The 19,480-nt window shown below is 29.0% G+C and overlaps 1 protein-coding gene across 1 annotated transcript; it reads left to right on the plus strand.

Moving 5' to 3' along the window:
* Positions 1-17,190: 17,190 nt before the first annotated feature.
* Positions 17,191-18,882, plus strand: LOC113851960 (LOB domain-containing protein 25-like). The gene is made up of 2 exons (XM_027482230.1): positions 17,191-17,250; positions 18,380-18,882. Exon 2 carries the CDS (start codon positions 18,394-18,396, stop codon positions 18,880-18,882), a length of 489 nt encoding a protein of 162 aa, XP_027338031.1. The 5' UTR covers positions 17,191-17,250; positions 18,380-18,393.
* Positions 18,883-19,480: the final 598 nt, after the last annotated feature.

Genomic DNA, 19,480 nt, shown 5'->3' on the forward strand with positions numbered 1-19,480 from the left:
CAGCCGCGAGTTTAACTCCAATGCATTTTTATTTTTAAACTAACAGTTAATAAAAATCAGGGTTAAATGGTAGAACAAATTATTTGCAATTTAAAATCAATGGTGAGACTTTGAGTTTTAATGAAAGTGGTTTATTTGCTATTGGTAAAGTAAAAACTTGAATAGGGAAAAATTTCTTCCTTTGATTTTACCCAGAAAGACATAGACAGAAGGAAATTAATTGGGTTTCGTAAAGAGAATAACATACAATAAAGTAGAGAAATGCAAACCGAAAAGGAAATAAGTGAACTTCATAAAAATATAACATGCAACAACACATTATCTCAAGAACACTCCCTTTACTCAATCGAAAAGCAAGAACAACTAAGGATCATGAAAATATCAAGTAGTCAGTAACATGCAAATACAGTTCACCCACAATCGAATACATGCAAGTCACAAAACGTCGTCTTTACGGTATTATTCGAGTGGAATAGTTAAAGGATGAAAGAAAAACCAATTGCTTGTGAATTTTTTAACAAAGATCAGAGACGAGAGTGAGGAAGAAGAAGGCGCATGCAACATTCAATAGTATGCATTCAGGTACACACATTCACATGAATAGAAGGACTCCCCTTACCTCGTTAGAAGTGAGAATGAGAAGAAAGTTGGAAGCTTGCCCTTGTTGTTTGCAGGAAATCATCCACGAAGTAGTTTCTTGGTGGAGGTGTGAGTGTTGAAAGAAGGTGAGGGTGTAGGGTGTGAAAGGGTTCTTTGTGATTTCTTAATCTCCTTAGTGAGTTGTGGTATTGAGGAGGTGTTTCTGAAAAGAGAGCAAATGAAAGTGAACGGGGTTTAAGTATGGTAAGAGTAGGTCGTGACTCTTCGTGTCCAAATGAGCATCAGGGCTAAAGTACCGTACACAAGAAGTTAAGTTACGCCCTCTCTCTTTCTCTCTTCATCCATTATGTATTTGAATGGTGCAACCTTTCGCTTGCCCTTGGTGGATTTCTGAAGAGTTGCGCCTCCCTTCGTGAATTGCACATGCAGGATGCCATCATGATGAGCAATAAATGCAGATTAAATGGAGAAAGTGGAAAGACAAGAATTAAGGGCAGGTGCACATTTCCTAAAGCAATTATCTCAGGAGATAATTTTGAATGGTGGATTGGCCTTGATTAGGGCAAGCAATTAATGCAAGCTAGCGGTTTGAATCATTTGAGGAGGAATAATTGCATGTCACTCCATATTCCCATGGAGGTTTGGGCGCGTGTGAAAGGCAAAACATGCATGGCATAATGACAAAATAAATAGGGAAAGGAAAGGATTTTGGTTAAACATGATTAGAGCGCCATTATTAGAGAGATTTTCAAATAGTTGCCACGTAAATTATGGTGATTCACGGTGAAACGGCTAATCATAAATGGGGTAACTAGGAATACAAAAATCTGCATTAAATGTAAATAATAAAGGTTTTGATTAGGGTCATTAAGGCTGATTCCTTCTCTCTCCCTCAAGCATTAATGCAATTTCGATTACTACAATTAAAAGGGAAAAATGGGGTAAGTGGGAAAGGTGCCGTTTGGGCTTCTTTTTTTCTTCACGTGGAACATAACATGAAGAGGAGTTATTACCCACAATGAATGGCTAGTTCTTGGTGTGCCTCGTTAATAGAAAAACAAAAAGGCTTGGGTCCATTATGACTAGGTTTAAGTGGACATTAATGGTAGAAATAGAATCATTAATGGAGGTTAGGGGAAGTGCAAGAGCCACACGTGCACACTTCTCTCTCAAATGGGAATAATGCAACATTAACAATAAAATAGATTAGGAAAATAATAATAATAATAATAATAATAATAATAATAATAATAATGCAAGGTCCACACATTCTGATCATGAAATAAATAATTAAAAAAAATTTCCTCTACATGACCATGAAAACATATATATATATATATATATATATATATAAGAGAAAAGGAGTACATTAAGCATTATCACATCATTGCATAAAAAAATGTAAGCAAGAGCCATAAACAAAAGAGAGAAAAAATGAGTTGGAATTTAAACAACCATATAAAATAACTTAATTCACAACAAGAATTAAATTAGGGTAAAAGAAATTAAGAAAAGAGATACTAGTATGCAATAGACAATCTATGAAAGTAGACCAAATTTTGGGGATGCTACATTTTGTACTTATTAAGTGTTAATTGAAGGATTATTTGGTATTGAAATAGATTTAGATAGAGTTTAAAAGAAAGTGAACATTAATTCCGGCATGAACAGTAAGACATTGTGAACAGCAATTTCGGTGTAAACAGTAACTCTGGCATGAACAGTAAGGTGGTGTGAACATTGTCAAATTTTTTTTTTCAATATTTTGCCTATAAATAAGGGTCCTTGCATGAAATTTTCACTTCTTCACACTTCTCAAAGGTTCTAGAGAGATCCAAGGCCATATATCACCATTTTCTTTCATACTAAACCTTTCTAAACTTAGATTTCTCGACAGATCTAAGATTCTATATCTGTTCTGAAGGATTTGAAGTAAGTTTCTATAAGTTTAAAGTTAGATTTACTGTTCGTTTCTCTTCTTCTTCTCTTTCTTATAGATAATTGATGATATCTTAGGAGAAACTTTGTTGTAATGCTAAATCTTCGGTGGATCTTGCCTTAAAATAAGTAATATTTGGTAGATCCGGCATGAATCGTTGTTCTAAGGTAAGGGGAGCTTACTTTAACTATTAAACAATTTATAGAACGATTTGATATGCTATTACAAGATATTTTGAGATGATTTTTCAAATCTCTTGGATAGAAGCTATTTTCTAAGCTATAATTGCTATTAACTAATTTAAAATGCTGAGATTTGGCTAAAATATTATGAATTGTTTAGTTGAGCTGTTAAGAATATGATTTTATTTATGCTGCATCATGCTGAGATATATGTCTTGCATCATTATAGAGTTAAGTTACATGATTAGGTGGGTAGACGTGTAACGATAAGTAACACCTAAATTTTAATTTCAATTAAATAATAATTTCACAAATTTGAATAACCAAATTTTCATAAGATATTTCGAAATAAGAGAAAGGTTACAAATTAATATCAAATAATTGCTATAGGACTAGTTCAATTACAATATTTTTCAAAAAAAAATATAAGTCCTATAGCAGTCCATCCGTCCTTTCACTGAGTCTGGTGCTGATCATCTTGATTACCTGAAAAATGAATGTAAAGGTGAGTGCTCTAACTACTCAAAACACAACAAGCATAAAGTCTCACCTTGCCTCTATTTTACTCAAAGTAAACATAAACAGCATTTCATACATTTCAATTTAACTTGACACTGATGCACTCATAACACTAATCAATCATGCACACTCGCGCACTCAAGGCACGCCGCCACGCTTACCGTGACACTGTGATTACAAATTTTCACTATAGATGGTCGCCAGTTACCCCCACCTCACAGATACCATGTGGGCAGTCACAGGTCGCTCAACAAAGGTAGTGGTCAGAGGTCTAGTCAGGAAGAGAGAGTGTGGCCCGTGGTGCACCCGTTCCACAGTCGGTGTCATCACCACGCTCTCCTCCCCAAGGTATTTCTACCGTCCTCATCTTCCACACCCCCAGTGTATCGCTGAACCATTCACAGCACATTATAACGGTGCTACACGCCCTATTCACATACATTTCATTCACACACGCAATATTCATGCTTGCACACGACACACAGCCTATATTCAATTCACATTACACAGCACATAGCCCACATTTTATCCACAATATACGGCACATAGCCTTTATTTATTCACAATATCATTAATTCACCAATCAATGGCATCCCATCACACACAATCACCCCACGGGGCCTAATTATTCTAGCACACATCACATTGCACACCAATTTCCATCAAACACAAGATTTATACTCCCTATTTCAGCCACATTGCATTAATAAACAAAACACACAAGAATTGCAATACATTGAGATAAGGTAGAGTCCCCTCTTACCTTGGATTGAAGACCCACACTCGAACTCAACCTCGGACGTGCTCCCCACACAGATCTCAGCCTCCAAGCGTTCCCCACACAGATTCAATCTTCAATCTAGCTTCCGAGCGACTTTAAAGGCAATTCAATCGGTGGAAAAAGGTCTGGGAATGAGAGGATCCAAGGAACTTCGAAGGGAATGGAAGAAATAACCTTCTCCGAACCCTAACCCCCTTTAAATCCTTTCTGGTCGCAACACTCTTGCTTCAGCGCCTCGCTGTAGCGAAAAACTCAGAGGAATCTGCACTCTAGTTTCTGCAGAATCTCGCTACAGCGAGATTGTACCCATAAATGCACCCCAAACTGTTGTTCTGTCGCTATAGTGAGAAGGCGACAGTTTCGATCCTTCCTCCAGGGCCTTCTTGCTGCAGCGAGAACAACCCAGTATTACACCCTTAACCTATTTTCAACATAAAAAAATCTAATCCAATCATATATATACATCTATCCACACTCATATGCATTTATACACATCATCGTTTAACATTTACTATGCACTCAAGTGCCAATTCCAATATTCAATTACATTTACACATACACACACACACACATATATATATATATATAATAATGATCAAGGTTACTAAAAATTTTGGGGTGTTACACGATAAAGCATGCTAAGTTATGCTGTCTAGATCTAGATACTAGAATAGGTCACTTCCAGATTGGCTCGGTTTCTTTTAGATTACTTAGGTTATGAAACTAGTTGGAATCGTTTTCATGTCGTGCATTAAATGGGCTGAGAATGCATGGGGCTACTGCTATGAGTAATATTTTGCTCTCTCTATCTCTTTCTCTCTCTCTCTCTCTCTCTCTCTCTCTATATATATATATATATATATGATTTTTCTTTTGTAAGCACACCCTTGCATTTCTGTCTCTGCTGTTGTGTGCGTGTGTACTGCGATAATCATATGGTGGTACATAAGCATATGTAGCAGGTGTTATATCTACTTCACAGGCTGAGGGGCCAGTGGAGAAGTGTTAGAAGGCTGGAGTCGAGTAATTTTGCATTAAAGTCCTTTTCTTTATATTTTGAGACCTCATATAGAGGGATTTATGCAGTACAATTTTGTGTATTTTGGGTATTATGAACTAAATATAATATCATGTTGTTTTGTTAGATATTTGCTGTAAAGAACTTTGTTTATTTTAAATGAAAAGTAAATTTTATACTTATATTCTCTATTATTTATTTATCTTAAATAACTAAGTGGTATAAAAATAATGTTCTCGGTTTCTTATAAAAAGGAGTCGTGATAGAATAGATGTAAAAAAAGACTTCCTACATTGGTTCTTGGTATAGAAAATATTTCACTAAAATTTAAAAAACTCGCACCTCCTTTTTCGCATCAGTTGAGTCATATTTAATGTGAAAAGTTATTATACATCCATTGTTTTCTAAACTGATGTAATAAATACATTTTACATCAGATATAACCTAATCGAAGTAGAAAAGTTTGTTTAAATTTTTAAAAATGTCAACATATTTTTTTTTACATAGATTAATAATTGATGTGAAATCTTGTTATAGAGAGTTATTTTTCTACTAATGGATACTACGTTGTAAGGGTTTTGTTTTAGAAAGTTATTCTTACTTCGCTTCAAACTCATTTCTTTTTCCTTTGCATTCTAATTTCTTTCAACTTGTTTCTTATACAATGCAATTGAGAATGTAACAAATGTTATTCAATTCAGCTTCGAAAATAAAGACTTTGTGTTTGGCTATGCCTAAGTATTATTATTACACAAGTATCTCCAAGTTCTATGAACCCAAATGTATCTTCAAGCAAACCGCACTCAAGTATTTTTCTCATGCCTCTTTAATCTTCTATATATAAAATACTAGAGTATGAAAAAAATGTGTATACATTAAACCTGATTTTAAATGATAAGAAATCTATGTATTGAAATTTCTTATCTTCTCCATGGATTAGTGTCTCATTAAATAACTTTATACTTGATAAAGGTCTCGTTCATCTGACATAAATTTTTTAGGTTTGAACTCTATAACTAATATTTTAAAATAAAACATATTTCCTTGTAAAAATTCTATTTAGGATCTAAGAGTGTATTTTAAAATTTTCTTTAGTTCCATAAGTATTTTGCTAGGCCTAATCCATTATTTTTTAAACTAAAAATTTAAACATAAAAATAAATTAATATCTACCATAAAATTAAATTCCAACAATTAAAAAAAAATTTATACTCTGTCTGGTCTGTTTATAATCTCCTACAAATCTATATAATTTCTTTAGAGGGTATTGCTTCTCATTCTAATATTTTCAACTATCTCTAGAAGTGCTTTGCGTCCACAAAAATTATGGTCTTCTCAAGGCCTTTATGTGCTTTGGCACTGTATCACTTGGGCTATTTGAGTGTTGATAATAGTTCCATTTTCGATCAATGTTCTTGCAAATTTTTTATTGGCTTGCAAGATCTTGTAGAGTTCCATTCTTGGACTTGGTTCCGTATTAAACTGGGTGGGAAGATATTTCTTTTTTCAGAGATTAGTGTATTTTTCAATGTATAAAGTGCTCTTTCCTTTTACAGGATAAGTATTAATTTTTCTTCCCATCTTTTTATTATTTATTCTTTTCACATCGCCGCTATTAATAATATCCTTTCGCTTGTTAGTGTACATCACCAACGATTGTTAAAACCTTTCCTTTATGAGTTATGATAAACGGTGCTACTTTATATATATGTGTGTGTTTAACTACATAAGAAAATAATAATATATTATTTTATTTAACCACTATATAATAACAAAACATTGAAATTCTAATAACGAAGGGGTTATTTGAAGATGGTGCATTTAGGCCGGGTGTTAAAATTTAGCCGAAACCACGGACTATTCATTTGATTGCGTAAGAGATTATTAAACTTCAACTTAATTGACAATTTATTTTTGTGGTACAAACTCAATTGGAATTGCATTATTTATATTCAACTTTTTTTAAGAGAATAAATCTTTTTATTTAGAAAATAAAATAAATGTGAATTTGCTATGAATTACTTTACCTAAAATTTTCAAGTTTTTATGTTTTACTAAACAATTTTATAAATTAACATGATTAAAATATTTTCATCAAAAAACGTACTCCTAACTGGACCATCAAATTTTATTTAAAATACATAAATTAAAAAATTCTCTCTTTAAATATTATAGTATCACATCTTGTAAAAGCCTTTAAATTTTTAAATTTTCATTAAATATGTATTATGCCAGAAATGAGCTTTTAGAGTGCTAATTTAAACAACGGTAAGTAAAAATCATTTTGTAATTATATATCTAGAGAACGGTTCTTTATTAACAGCTCTCAGATCTCTAAGCTCATTTTTTGAAGAGCAGTTAATAAAGAATTGTTCTCTAAATTCATTGAAGTCGTTTATAAATGAAATATACCTAATACATTTCTTCTTCTTCTTAACTAACAAAGCTGATCTCTTTTCTCTTAGTCTTCTCTCGCTAACAAATTGGTTTTTTTTCACATCTTTAAGTGCTTATTCATTCTCTCTTTCTTTTTTCTTCTCTTTGTTAACAGTGAATAATTCACCCTAATAATTTATTCTCTTTTTTCTTTGCTTACTTGTGTTTGGTTCATGCAGATGTGAACTGTTTGCTTAATACCAAATGTACAAACTCAAGATTTAATTTTAATTTGTGATAAAAATGAAGAAAACTCACAAAAAAATCAATTCTAAAATTTGATTTAAACATAATAATAAATAAATTTACGTTGCAACAACAATTTCAAAAAGAAATCAATTTCAAATTTCAGATTTGCAGTTTACACCTTTGGAGAGCAATTCCAAGCTGAACAGCTCTCTAATCTTACACTTATATTTTGGAGAGGAGTTTCGTGTGAAACGACTTTCTAATCTTAATATTTGATAGCGATTATTTAACCACTCTCTTAAATATAACACATCAGATAGTGTGCAAGATTTTAGAAGAGTTATAAACGCTTTCTAATTCAAAACGGAACTGCTCTCAGATCTCCGTTATGGTGTAGTGATATTCCTTGTTAAGTTTTAAAGTTATTTTGTATCCGTAATTTATCATATATTCTTCAAATATTAATGTAAAAATAATAATTTAAAAATTTGAAGTAAAAAAATATATACATAGAGAAATTTATTAAACTTTAAATTTGTTAAATTAAGTAACTAAAAATATTAAAAATTAAATCAGAAATAATTTAAATTATAATAAGATAAAAATATATTTAAGTATCTTGTTTTTTTAGTAGAAAATAAGGTATGAAGTGACATTGAGTTCAATATGTATTCGGACGAGCGTGATAAACCAATAGTTCTCCAATCAACTAATAATTGCGTCTCTCTAATCACTAGAGCCACATTCACAGGACTAAATTTATTCTTCGTCAAGTAAGAGGAAAACCTTTTCACCTCTTTGTCTCCAACTTTTCCTTAATGACTCTTCTCATCCGACCCACAAAATGCTTGTTGGAAAAATTCTAACCACCACCAAGGAACGAGTACCCCTTTCATCCTCTATGTACTCTGCGTTTCCTCTTCGTCAATGTTGATAACATGCTTTTATAAACATGTTTATTATTATTCATTAAAATTTATCAAATAATAATAATATAAAAATAAAAGAAAAGTAAGATTTTAAATATAATTACCCAATGATTATTATTTTAAGTAGTTTAAGTTAGTCAGCTCATAAACCCATCATCCAATCTCCATAATTACCCAATTTCGGATAATTAATCTTCCTACCTCTTTGGCCTTTCGGCACCGTCAATTCTTTAGCCATCCTTTTCAAGACCCATCCGTGGACAAAAGAATGAACATGAAAAGTTATATTTGTTTTCATTTTTAAAAAAGATTTTAAATATAATATATACTGCACTGTTCAATTAAATATAAACGAGGAATGACGCTTATAACCAGATTAAGCAAAGCCATTCCGAGTACCAAAATATGTTATTTATTTTATTATGCTCTAGCATATATAACTGTTTAAATATTTATTTAAATAAGTTTAAAAAATTATAAATTATTTTCATGAAATCTTTTGAATATATTTTAAGGTGAAGCATTATACCTAGGAACGTTAGATTATTTATGGAAATTAAAATAAACTAAATGATTTTCTATTCTTTTAGTCAGGTAAGCTCAATTATGGTAACTTTATAGATACACCATTCTTAACATTTACCTAGGTCCTTTTACCAAGTTCTCTACAAGTTGATTTAATTTGATGTTTCACGTACTTATGGGTTATACAAATAGGAAATTATAGTTCAATTTGATGGGAAATTAAGCTATTTGTAGAGGAAATTTAATTTAGACTCCCTAGACCATTGTTTAGGACTGAGATATCATAGGCTGGTGGATCACTGAAATACATGTTTAAATTTCTCGATACACGTTATTTGTAGATCAAAGTTAGTTTACACTCAAATATATATATATATATATATATATATCATGCCGCTTATTTTTTATTTTTTATTTTCTTAAATATTATTGTCTAAATTTTATCAACCATAATTTATGTTATTATTCTTTTTTTATAAATAAAAATACATTAAAGGAGTAGAAAAGTTACTTAATCAGATATACAAAGCTTTTAAATGACAAAGAGTTCCTAACTAAAAAAATTACAAGAATAAGAAAAACGCATCATACGTAACACTGAGGAAATAAAATCTGAAAGATGACACCTTCCCTAACCTATCTACTCTAGACGAAAACCAAATCGACGATCTTATCCTTTTTAAATCTGAAATACGAGGTACATCAAAGTTTCTTTGCTTGAAAAAGATCTCATTCTACAATAAATTAACACACAGACCAACTAGTAGTTGTTGGAAAGTGTTATTACAGCATAAAAGCAAACGAACATGAGACTCTCTGCATTATTACATATGGAGCATATAGAATCTTCAACAAATTTGTAGTTCATAAATTTCGCTTAAATAAATTTCTGTCGACACCTGTGTGTGTATATATATATACCTAAAAATAAAATCATTTTCATATATTTATAATTTTGTATTTCACTTCCTTAGGTTTTGGATCCACCTGTGTTGAGGTGTGCATACAACAATCCAAACATGCAGACCTGGAATTTTACAGCGCACACACACCGACATAATTAAACTTCAAATATGCCAAAAATTAACAACAGTTATGATCGTAATACGGAACCCATTTTTCCCCTAAAATCAGCAATTTCATGCTCTGAAAGATTTGATATCATACACAAGAATTTGCTCTGCAAATATGAAATACCAAACATATATAGTTTACGATGTAAAGTTTAAATGTATTGCAATATTTGTCTATTATACTACGTTAAGGAATCTGCTTGCCAATATATGAGCAAGTGATCATCAATAATGGAAACCAAACAGTAAAGCTTTATTTGAGAGGTTCATAAATTCAACTCAATTATTGAGGATAACAGTATACACAATTTCAGAAGGACATAGATTTGCATGAGATATATTAGCATATCTTTATAAAATGAATATTCCCTTAAAATGTGTGTCCTACTAAAAAAGAAAAAAAACAGAAAAGGTAAAAATTTAAGTCTCTATTCTAAATTATAGATATTTTTCACATAAAGCAATCATAATTGAATAAAAAACATTAAGAGTATAACATACGACTAGCTCTTCCAATAAATTACATGTTTATAAACAAAGGTTAAGCCTAAAATTCCATTTAAAAGGAATAAAAAATATACTAGAACTAACCAATCATTGATAAAGGTAAAAAAAAACCTAATTGAGTATGTACCTATATATAGCTACAACCTCATAAAAAACATTCATAATTGTTCGTTGTTCTTCTTTCATAGTTGGCATCTCATGTTTGTTTGGAGTTCCATCAGTCCTTTTTTATGGATGCATTGGAGAACTATGGCTTCACGTTTTGCACAGTAGATTTGTACAATGGGAATGTTACAGACCTGTATCATTATATTGTATATACATATTCAATGTGGGGTTTGTGCCTCTGTGGACGAATGTTATTGTCTATATATTTTTCATTGATTCTGTTATGTATGATTTAATTAGTCTATGAACTTTTATCCAAATAAGATATATTAAATATGCATTTAATAAGCATGTGATTAAAGCAGTGATTTGTTCTTATGAATTTTTTTAATAAGCATTTGTTATTATGACTTAATGTTCTTTAGTTATAATCATCAAAAACAAAATGTCCTTTATTTATTGTAAAATTAAAGGAGATCTCTTGATATAGTGGTTATCATTGTCTTCAAGTGATTTAGAGAGGTTGAATGAAGCCTGAAATTAGTCTCTCATATATAAATGTTAGGCAATATTGTTTAGTTAATAGAGAATTGTTTGGAGGTGTTTCCAAGGACAATTGAGTTTATGTTATTAACTTAAATATGGTGTTGTATAAATATGTTATTTTAATTTACATTTTATTCTCTTTTAAGTAACAAATTTTAAAAAAATAATAAAATCAAAATCCCTTATAGTTATTAGGGAAAAATAATTTACTTTTATAAATTTTAAAGATCGATTATAAAATAAAATAAAATATAATTAAAAAGTGAAATTTTAGTTACAGATTTCATATTTAAGTCTATCTTATTGTATAATATTTAAGTAGAACATTTAAAATATTTATTAAATAATAAAATTTGTATAACTTATTTTATTTATTTACATTGAAATAAATTTGATCATGTATAAAGTATGCTCTTTAATAACAGTTTTTCTAATGAATACAGTATTTAATTAAATTGTTTATCAAACATACCATATATAAATATTATTAACTTCTTGTAAACATAAGGTTACCTTCAATAAATCCATCCGTTAAGTCCGGCGTATCACTGAGACCTGTGCATGATTATGAAATGAAATAGGTAATTTCTTTTATTTCGTGGATATTTATACAATCTTATACAGCAAAAAAGGAATGACATGCGTCATCATTAGAAATATAATAATGTGCATAAAATAGAAATTATTTTTTCTAAAACTTTATTTTATTATATTTTATTTCAATATGTATAAAAGCTGAAGTATAGTTTTAAAGATTTTTTTCTTCTTTATTTTTATATTTTATATAATAATTAATGTATAATTAATAAAAAATAATATCTTTTATTTATATATAACTTATATAAGCATTGTAAAATAATTAATTTTAGCTTAATTATATTTATATTCTTTATATTTTAACAAATTTTTTTATTTTAGTCCCTTTATATTTTTTTTTCTAATTTTTTTTACAAATTTTTATTTTAGTCCTTACTTTTTTACAATTTTTTTATTTTTAGTCCTTATTATTAATTTGGTCTTATTAAACCTCGTCAAATAAAAATACTTAAAATAATAAATTATTAAAATATAGAGGTCAAAACCAAAAAAAGTAAAAATTAGAAGGACTAAAATTTAAAATTAACTAAAATGTAAGAATTAAAAATATATTTAAGCCATTAATTTTTAAATATTTGTTAAAATAACCTTTAAAGGAAGTTGAATTAATTAATATAAAAGACTAAATTTAAATTGTCTTTTGTATAATTTTTATCACATGTCAATAATAAAGTTATTTGAAATAAATATCGAGATCTACTCTAACTCAAAAATACAAAGTACTCACGCTATAATATGAACGAATATTAAAGATTTAACATTCAAATGCGGGCATAGTGATATATGGCTTCAAGCTTCTCTATTTTCAAGATTTAAATTTTTATAATTTTTTAATTAATAACTCTTCTATATACTATACAAATATTATAAAATTAAATTATTTAAAATAATTGTCAATATATGTTTTAAATTGATATCATCAAGCTTTTTGTGATAGAATTATCGCAATCTTTTATCATACATTTATTTTTATTAAATAAATATTATATCCATTATCAGTATTAGATTTAGATGAATTTATTTACTACTCATCATCTTTTATGACTTTTGAACTACCTCCTTTGTTATAAAATTTTTTATTGTTTGCCTTGAAGAGAATAGTTTGCCTTTCTTCTTTTCACTTCTTCAATTTATGTATAGCTCATGAATTCTAAGAGAACTAAGAAGTGTGTTTAAAAATTTATTGAGTTTAATCTCTTACTTCCTGATATGGTAGTAATTTTTTTTTATACTCTTATTAAGGTGGAAGATTCTTTCTACAACTTTTATATTGTTTTCTTCAACACTACTATTTTTCAAGAGCTCTCATATCATTGAGTATGGTCTAAAATTTTTCTATCATTTCTTTAATAGTTTTCTTCATTCTATGTTAATGATTCATCTTAATGAACAAGTATGTTGAACTTTGTTTATTTAACATTTTTGGTTCTTTTATGTTTTAGTATAAAGTGTCCTACATTTCTTTGATTATTTATCGCTAAAGACTATACATGATGAACATTTTTATTCTATCTCTTTAGAATGAATAATTATCACCAACAGACCTTGAAAGTCTTGAAACAAATCTTCATTCAGATATTTGTTTTTAAAATGTTTTCAAACTTGTTCAAGCTTTTTGTTAAGATAAAAGTACTTTTAATTTTTTATTTTTTTCTTGTATTCTTTCTATTTTAGTGCTTTATTTAAATGAAGAGTAGAAATATGCTTTTCTCTTTTTTAAATGAATGTAATTTTAGAGTCAATTGCTTAAGTAAGAATTTTTCTATCATGATATTCTTAATGTTTGTACATATATATTTTGTTTTCTTAAAATGGTCTATTTTTTTTTATCGGTTGGTTAAATAAATCTTTTACATATTATACTAAGACACTTAAATATACCGTTAGATAAAACAATATACCTTAAACAAAAAAAAATCATATCAAAATAGACCCTTTGATAATATTAAATTTTAGATAACTATAAATATCTAATTTATGTAGAATTTAAATTACATAATTATTAAGATAATATTATATGCTTTAACAGTTAAAGTTCACATTTAATAAAAAATATTAAGGTATGAAAGTCTACATATTATATATATACACTAAAGTTTTTAATTAACATACTCTATTTAAAAAATTTTATAAAATTTATTAATCTAATTATTAATTTAAAAATTTTCAATAAGTATATTAAATCTACAATTTTATTTTAATTTACAATATACATTTGAAATATAGAAGTAGTTTCAAACTACTCTCTAAATTGAAACAGATTCCCTCGAAGCAAGTATAAGCATTCAAGGTGTTATTGATGCTTCACATCCTTTGTCTCATGTAATTTGTCAAATTATATTAGATTGAGTCATATATTTGGGAAAGTTAATCAATGTACTGACAGTTCAATTAAGCTTTGCCTAAATCTTTCTTCTTCCTTAGTTAATTTTCATCAGGCCCCTAATATGCTGCTTCCTTATTTGTATTTGAACTTTTGTGGTATTTGGACTCCTAGGTCTAGTCCCTAGTTGTGTTTGTGTTCTGGGCTTTTAGCCCCTATTAATAGCAAAAAAAATAAAAAAAAGTATTAGTTATAAAATTTAACAATCATAGAAAATGAAATGTATTGTCCTGAAATATTAATTGTCAGGAAATTAAAAATTTCACTTTGTAGAATAAGGAAAGAGACGGGTGATTATATTATACTCTTGGGTACTTCAACATATTTTTAAGTATAAAGCTGTAAATTTAAAAAATCTCAAATATACGAGGATAAAGATCTCTAAGAAACTTTTTAAATACACGTTCTATCATTATCTAAAATTTATTAAAAAAATTATAAAATTACTAGTAAAAAATGAATTTAATAATTAGTAAGAGTCATAAATTTTAGTTAATATTAAAAAGTATATTACCTATGTATTTAATGGCTGTTCTATTTTCTGACTTTTAAAGTTTATACCAAATAAGTGGATTTTAAATCAATCTTACATACATGAGTTTAAATATTACTTACATCCTATCCTAACCTAAAACAATTCAACCACACATAGTTTCATAAATCATAACACAATTGACATAAACGAAATAGAGAATTGTTATAAAAACTTGGATAGACACAAGAAAATCTTCCAAATATCTAGGAATTAATAGAAAGAATTGAGAGAAAAATAGAAAAGAATCCTAAATTAAAACTTTAAGAAGTAAAAAAAATGAATAATAAAAAAAAACTCATAACATCTATTTATAGGTTCTAAAGTGTTGGAATGAGTGTTAGAACGCAAATTTTTACTCAACATATTTACAGTTAATTTTAGTGTTGGAATTGTTAGAACTAACATCGGAATGTACATAAATCTTCTGCTACTTGAGTTTTGAGTGTTGAAAGTTCTATTCTAGGTGTTGAAACACTTAAAATCATGAAACACTTTATTAGTTCTTCTTGTGAGTGAATGTTGAATGCTCACTCATTTCTCCTTTTCAACTTTATTATTAAGAATTGGAGAGTTGGAATGCTCAACTAACACTAGAACACTCAACTTCAATTTTTCAGCTTTCGAATTTTGTACCTTTTAATTTTTTTAACAATTTTTTCATTCTAAATTATTTTCAATATTTTTTTAAAGCAATTAGACTTTTATTTTCTGAATTTTAGTTCCAAAACTATATTAAAAAATTCATAAATTCAACCAAAGTATTTACTTTGAAGGGAATTGATTTTTTAATCATTAAGAAGAAATTGAATTATTACGCATTATTTCTATATATTTTTAATCATTTTTTTCTGACAAAGATTTAAATCTACTATAATTATAGATTTATCAGTTAGATATTGCTTGACAGAGATTTAAAGAAATATAAAAATTAAAATTTTAAAATATAAAAATAATTCAAAATTGCAATAAATTAGAAAACATTCAAAAATATATTTAAATTGTGCTTGAATTACATCCGTATATTGAAGTTATTTGAGATTGGAATTTACCGGCAAACCAATCATATTTTAAAAGCGTCCGTTTGATTTAAGGTTTATTGTATAACTAATTATAATAAAATTAATTTTGGACCATTGAATGTGCTTGAGATATATGTATAAATCTGAATCAAACATTTTTATTAAATTCGATAATTTTTATTAAAAAATATAGAAATTAATTTTTCAAATTTTTAAAATAAACCCCTAAAAAAGGTACATTAACATTATTTGGTGAACAGTGAGAAATTGATATAAAAGAAAAGAACACAAAGAAAAGCATTTTAATTTGAATATATTTTATTTAAAAAAAAGGACTAAACAAAAATGAAGCAAAGTGAACATTAAGACATACCACTAGTTTAATCTAAATAAAAATCTGTCCTTAAAATGAAATAGCGTCTAAATAAATCTGTTATATGTGATAATAAGGATTTAAAAGTTTATATTCATTAGAAACCTAGTCATTTATAAATACATATTTTGAATTGTATTTTATTTTGTACCAAATGTTAGGAGAGAGGACAAGCTCTTCATTTCAACGGCAATACAGAAGCTGAGTTAAAGTAATATTTAATAGACATAATAGAATGGAAAGGAAACATAACATATAAAGTTCTACACATGCATTATGTATATGCTTTATTCATTTTGAAATACAACTACAAGGAACAAAATAGAACAAAGGGTCAAAATTAATAAAACTAACCTTCTATTTTATTACACCGTGTGACAAATGCTAAGGAAGGCACTTTTCTTTTATATGTTTGGCTCACTTTCTTTCCTTTCCCCACTTTATTCCTAAATAATTAATGAAGAACTACTTAAATTAATGGGTCAATATAGACACAAACCGTTGCTTAAGGTGAGAGAGAACCTAGTTTGGATTCAACTACCACAAATAAACTAGTTATAAATACATAGCTGTGTGATATCCAAGCATATATAGACTAGTTAGTGGGACAGATTATTACAGTTATCGTTGGCTATATATGTTGTTGTACAGTGTTCGGTATTATTATAAAGGTTGTGTCATAGTCATTCTTTTTCATCTTGTAGCCCCATTTATTGCACTTGTCTTTTGCTTTCTTTTCCACTCTCTCACTTGAAATGCTCTTTTTCTCCCTATACTCTCTCAGTGTTGCTTATCATTTGTCATTGTATTTGCGGGTTTCACTCATCTTGTCCTGCAACTAACTAGGGTTTTCCGATTTCTCTTCTGAACTCTCACATCCAATAGTGAATTCTCAAGACTTCTATCCGGGTGCTAGCAGACTTCTTTTTCAGTGGCATTATTAAAGAATAGATCTTGAAAGAGCCTTCTGCAAGAGGAAAAAAAAATAAAGGTATTGATCTAAATTACCATATCGTTTGTTCAATTAAACCTAGCTATACAAGGTATAGTTTTTATTCCAATTTTCTGTTTTTATTTTCTCTTCTTTTTATTGGTGTTTGCCGAATAAGTTTATGTTCTAAGGTATGATTCCCGGTTTTGTTTCTAGAAATTTTTTGAAGAAACGAAATTCTGGGTGAATGATATATCATCCAACTGAAAGAGAAATTGAGAAAACTTCCACAAGCCATATGTACCAATAAACTGAAAAGATCTCTGGTAGGTGTACCTTCTTTTATCCCTCCAACTGAAATTCACAGAAGGCTAGACCTAAGGGGTACTGGAGAGGAGGAGAGACAGAGAGAGAATTTTAGGGAAGAAATTTCTGAGTCTTAGATGAAGAAAGCAAACATATATAGTACAGTCATCGATAAAAATGTCTTTTCATAAAAATATTTATTTTATTTTATTTTCTACCTCGTCCTTCGTCCCTGAGAGGAAAATGAAATTGAGAAAAGGGTTCTGGGTAGTAGTCAGAAAATCTATAAATAGAGGCGCTTTAGTTTTTTTGTTATTCCACTAATTGAATAGTGGCACTTTGATTCAACATAAAGACGGCTTAGGGATAAAAAAGTAAGAGAAGTTTGAACAGTAGTAGAAAATGTTGTTACCAAAAAAGGAAGTAGCAGATGTGCTTTAAACAAGTCTCCCTAACCCTAGTTTTATACGTGCTCAAGGAAGTGTAGAGATTAAATTCAAATTCTATAACTGTACAGTTAATTAAGCTGACGTTATTTTAAAATAATTTTCAAGAAATGGATATCTAAGTCGTTTGGTGGTTTTCTTTATAGTTAGTTTTATTTACTCCCAATTGAAAATTATATTTATGAGGCAGATAATATTTATATGATAGTCTGTTTTACAAGAGTCAGAATATAATCAATTATATTGTACTGTATTTTAATTTACCTGTTTCCTTAAATGTTTTGTACTCATGGATTAGATCATTCCTACTCTTTAATGAATTTCCCTGTTGCTGATAAAGAAAAAAGGACTATGATTATTAATTATAAGATTTAAAGTTTGAGAGTTTGTAATAAAAATAGTTGTTGTGTTTGATTCTTAATTTATAATTATTGCAGTACTACTGAAGACCATGGCCTCTTCTAGCTACTCTAACTCTCCCTGTGCTGCCTGCAAGTTTTTGAGAAGGAAATGCATGCCGGATTGCATTTTTGCCCCATATTTCCCACCAGAAGAGCCTCAAAAGTTTGCAAATGTTCACAAGATATTTGGTGCAAGCAACGTGAGTAAACTACTCAATGAAGTCCAACCCCACCAAAGGGAGGATGCAGTGAACTCTCTGGCCTATGAAGCCGAGGCACGGATAAAAGATCCTGTTTATGGCTGTGTTGGGGCCATTTCAGTACTCCAAAGGCAAGTGATTAGGCTTCAGAAGGAATTAGATGCCACAAATGCTGATTTGATCCGCTATACCTGCAATGATATGCCAACTCAAGACGGGAGAAGGATGGGTGAAGGGGGAGGTTCGTCTCTTGGTCAATCGCCTGGTTACTATTATCCTTCTCCTTGGAACAATGATCCACTTGGGGATGGTTATCACAGAGGTGACAATAATATGTGATTTTCAACCCTCTTAATTACTCCATCTATTATGAATTTCCTATTAGTTAACGGATTATCCTTTTAGGGTTTCTTATTGTATAGTATTTAAGATCAAGGGGTGAGTATGTATAGTCATAGATATATAATATATGTCTGGTTCTATAGGCATATGAATAAAATGTTGTATGCTATTGTGAGAGTGCCCTTCATATTTCATAAAATGTGTCTCTTATGATAATGTAACTAATGAATTTCTCTCAGCAGACTCAGAAATGAAAACATCGAATATTCATAATAAAACTCAATTGTCTCATGATTTATCATTAATTAGCTAGGGAAACAATTTTATATTCTTTTTCAATATAATCTTAATATTGCACTCCTTTTTTTGTATTGATAATTTATTATATGTCACCGACATGCATATAATAAGTCAATTTTACCAATATTAAATCAATATCTAGGGAAATAGAAATTATCAAAATTATATATATTTCTTTTGATAAGCAAAAAGAAATTTAATTTCGGGAATACAAAGAGAATTCTAACCCAACATTAAGTACAATTCATAATATAGCTAGCTTAGTGTAACGGGGTTAAACACTAACTTGAAAAGA

This window comes from Abrus precatorius, unplaced genomic scaffold (assembly GCF_003935025.1).
Source record: "Abrus precatorius isolate BTA unplaced genomic scaffold, Abrus_2018 Scaffold10, whole genome shotgun sequence".
Taxonomy (NCBI): domain Eukaryota; kingdom Viridiplantae; phylum Streptophyta; class Magnoliopsida; order Fabales; family Fabaceae; genus Abrus; species Abrus precatorius.

Excerpts from the sequence above, each read along its gene's own strand:
- LOC113851960 (XM_027482230.1), top strand. The coding sequence starts at position 18,394 with ATGGCCTCTTCTAGCTACTCTAACTCTCCCTGTGCTGCCTGCAAGTTT.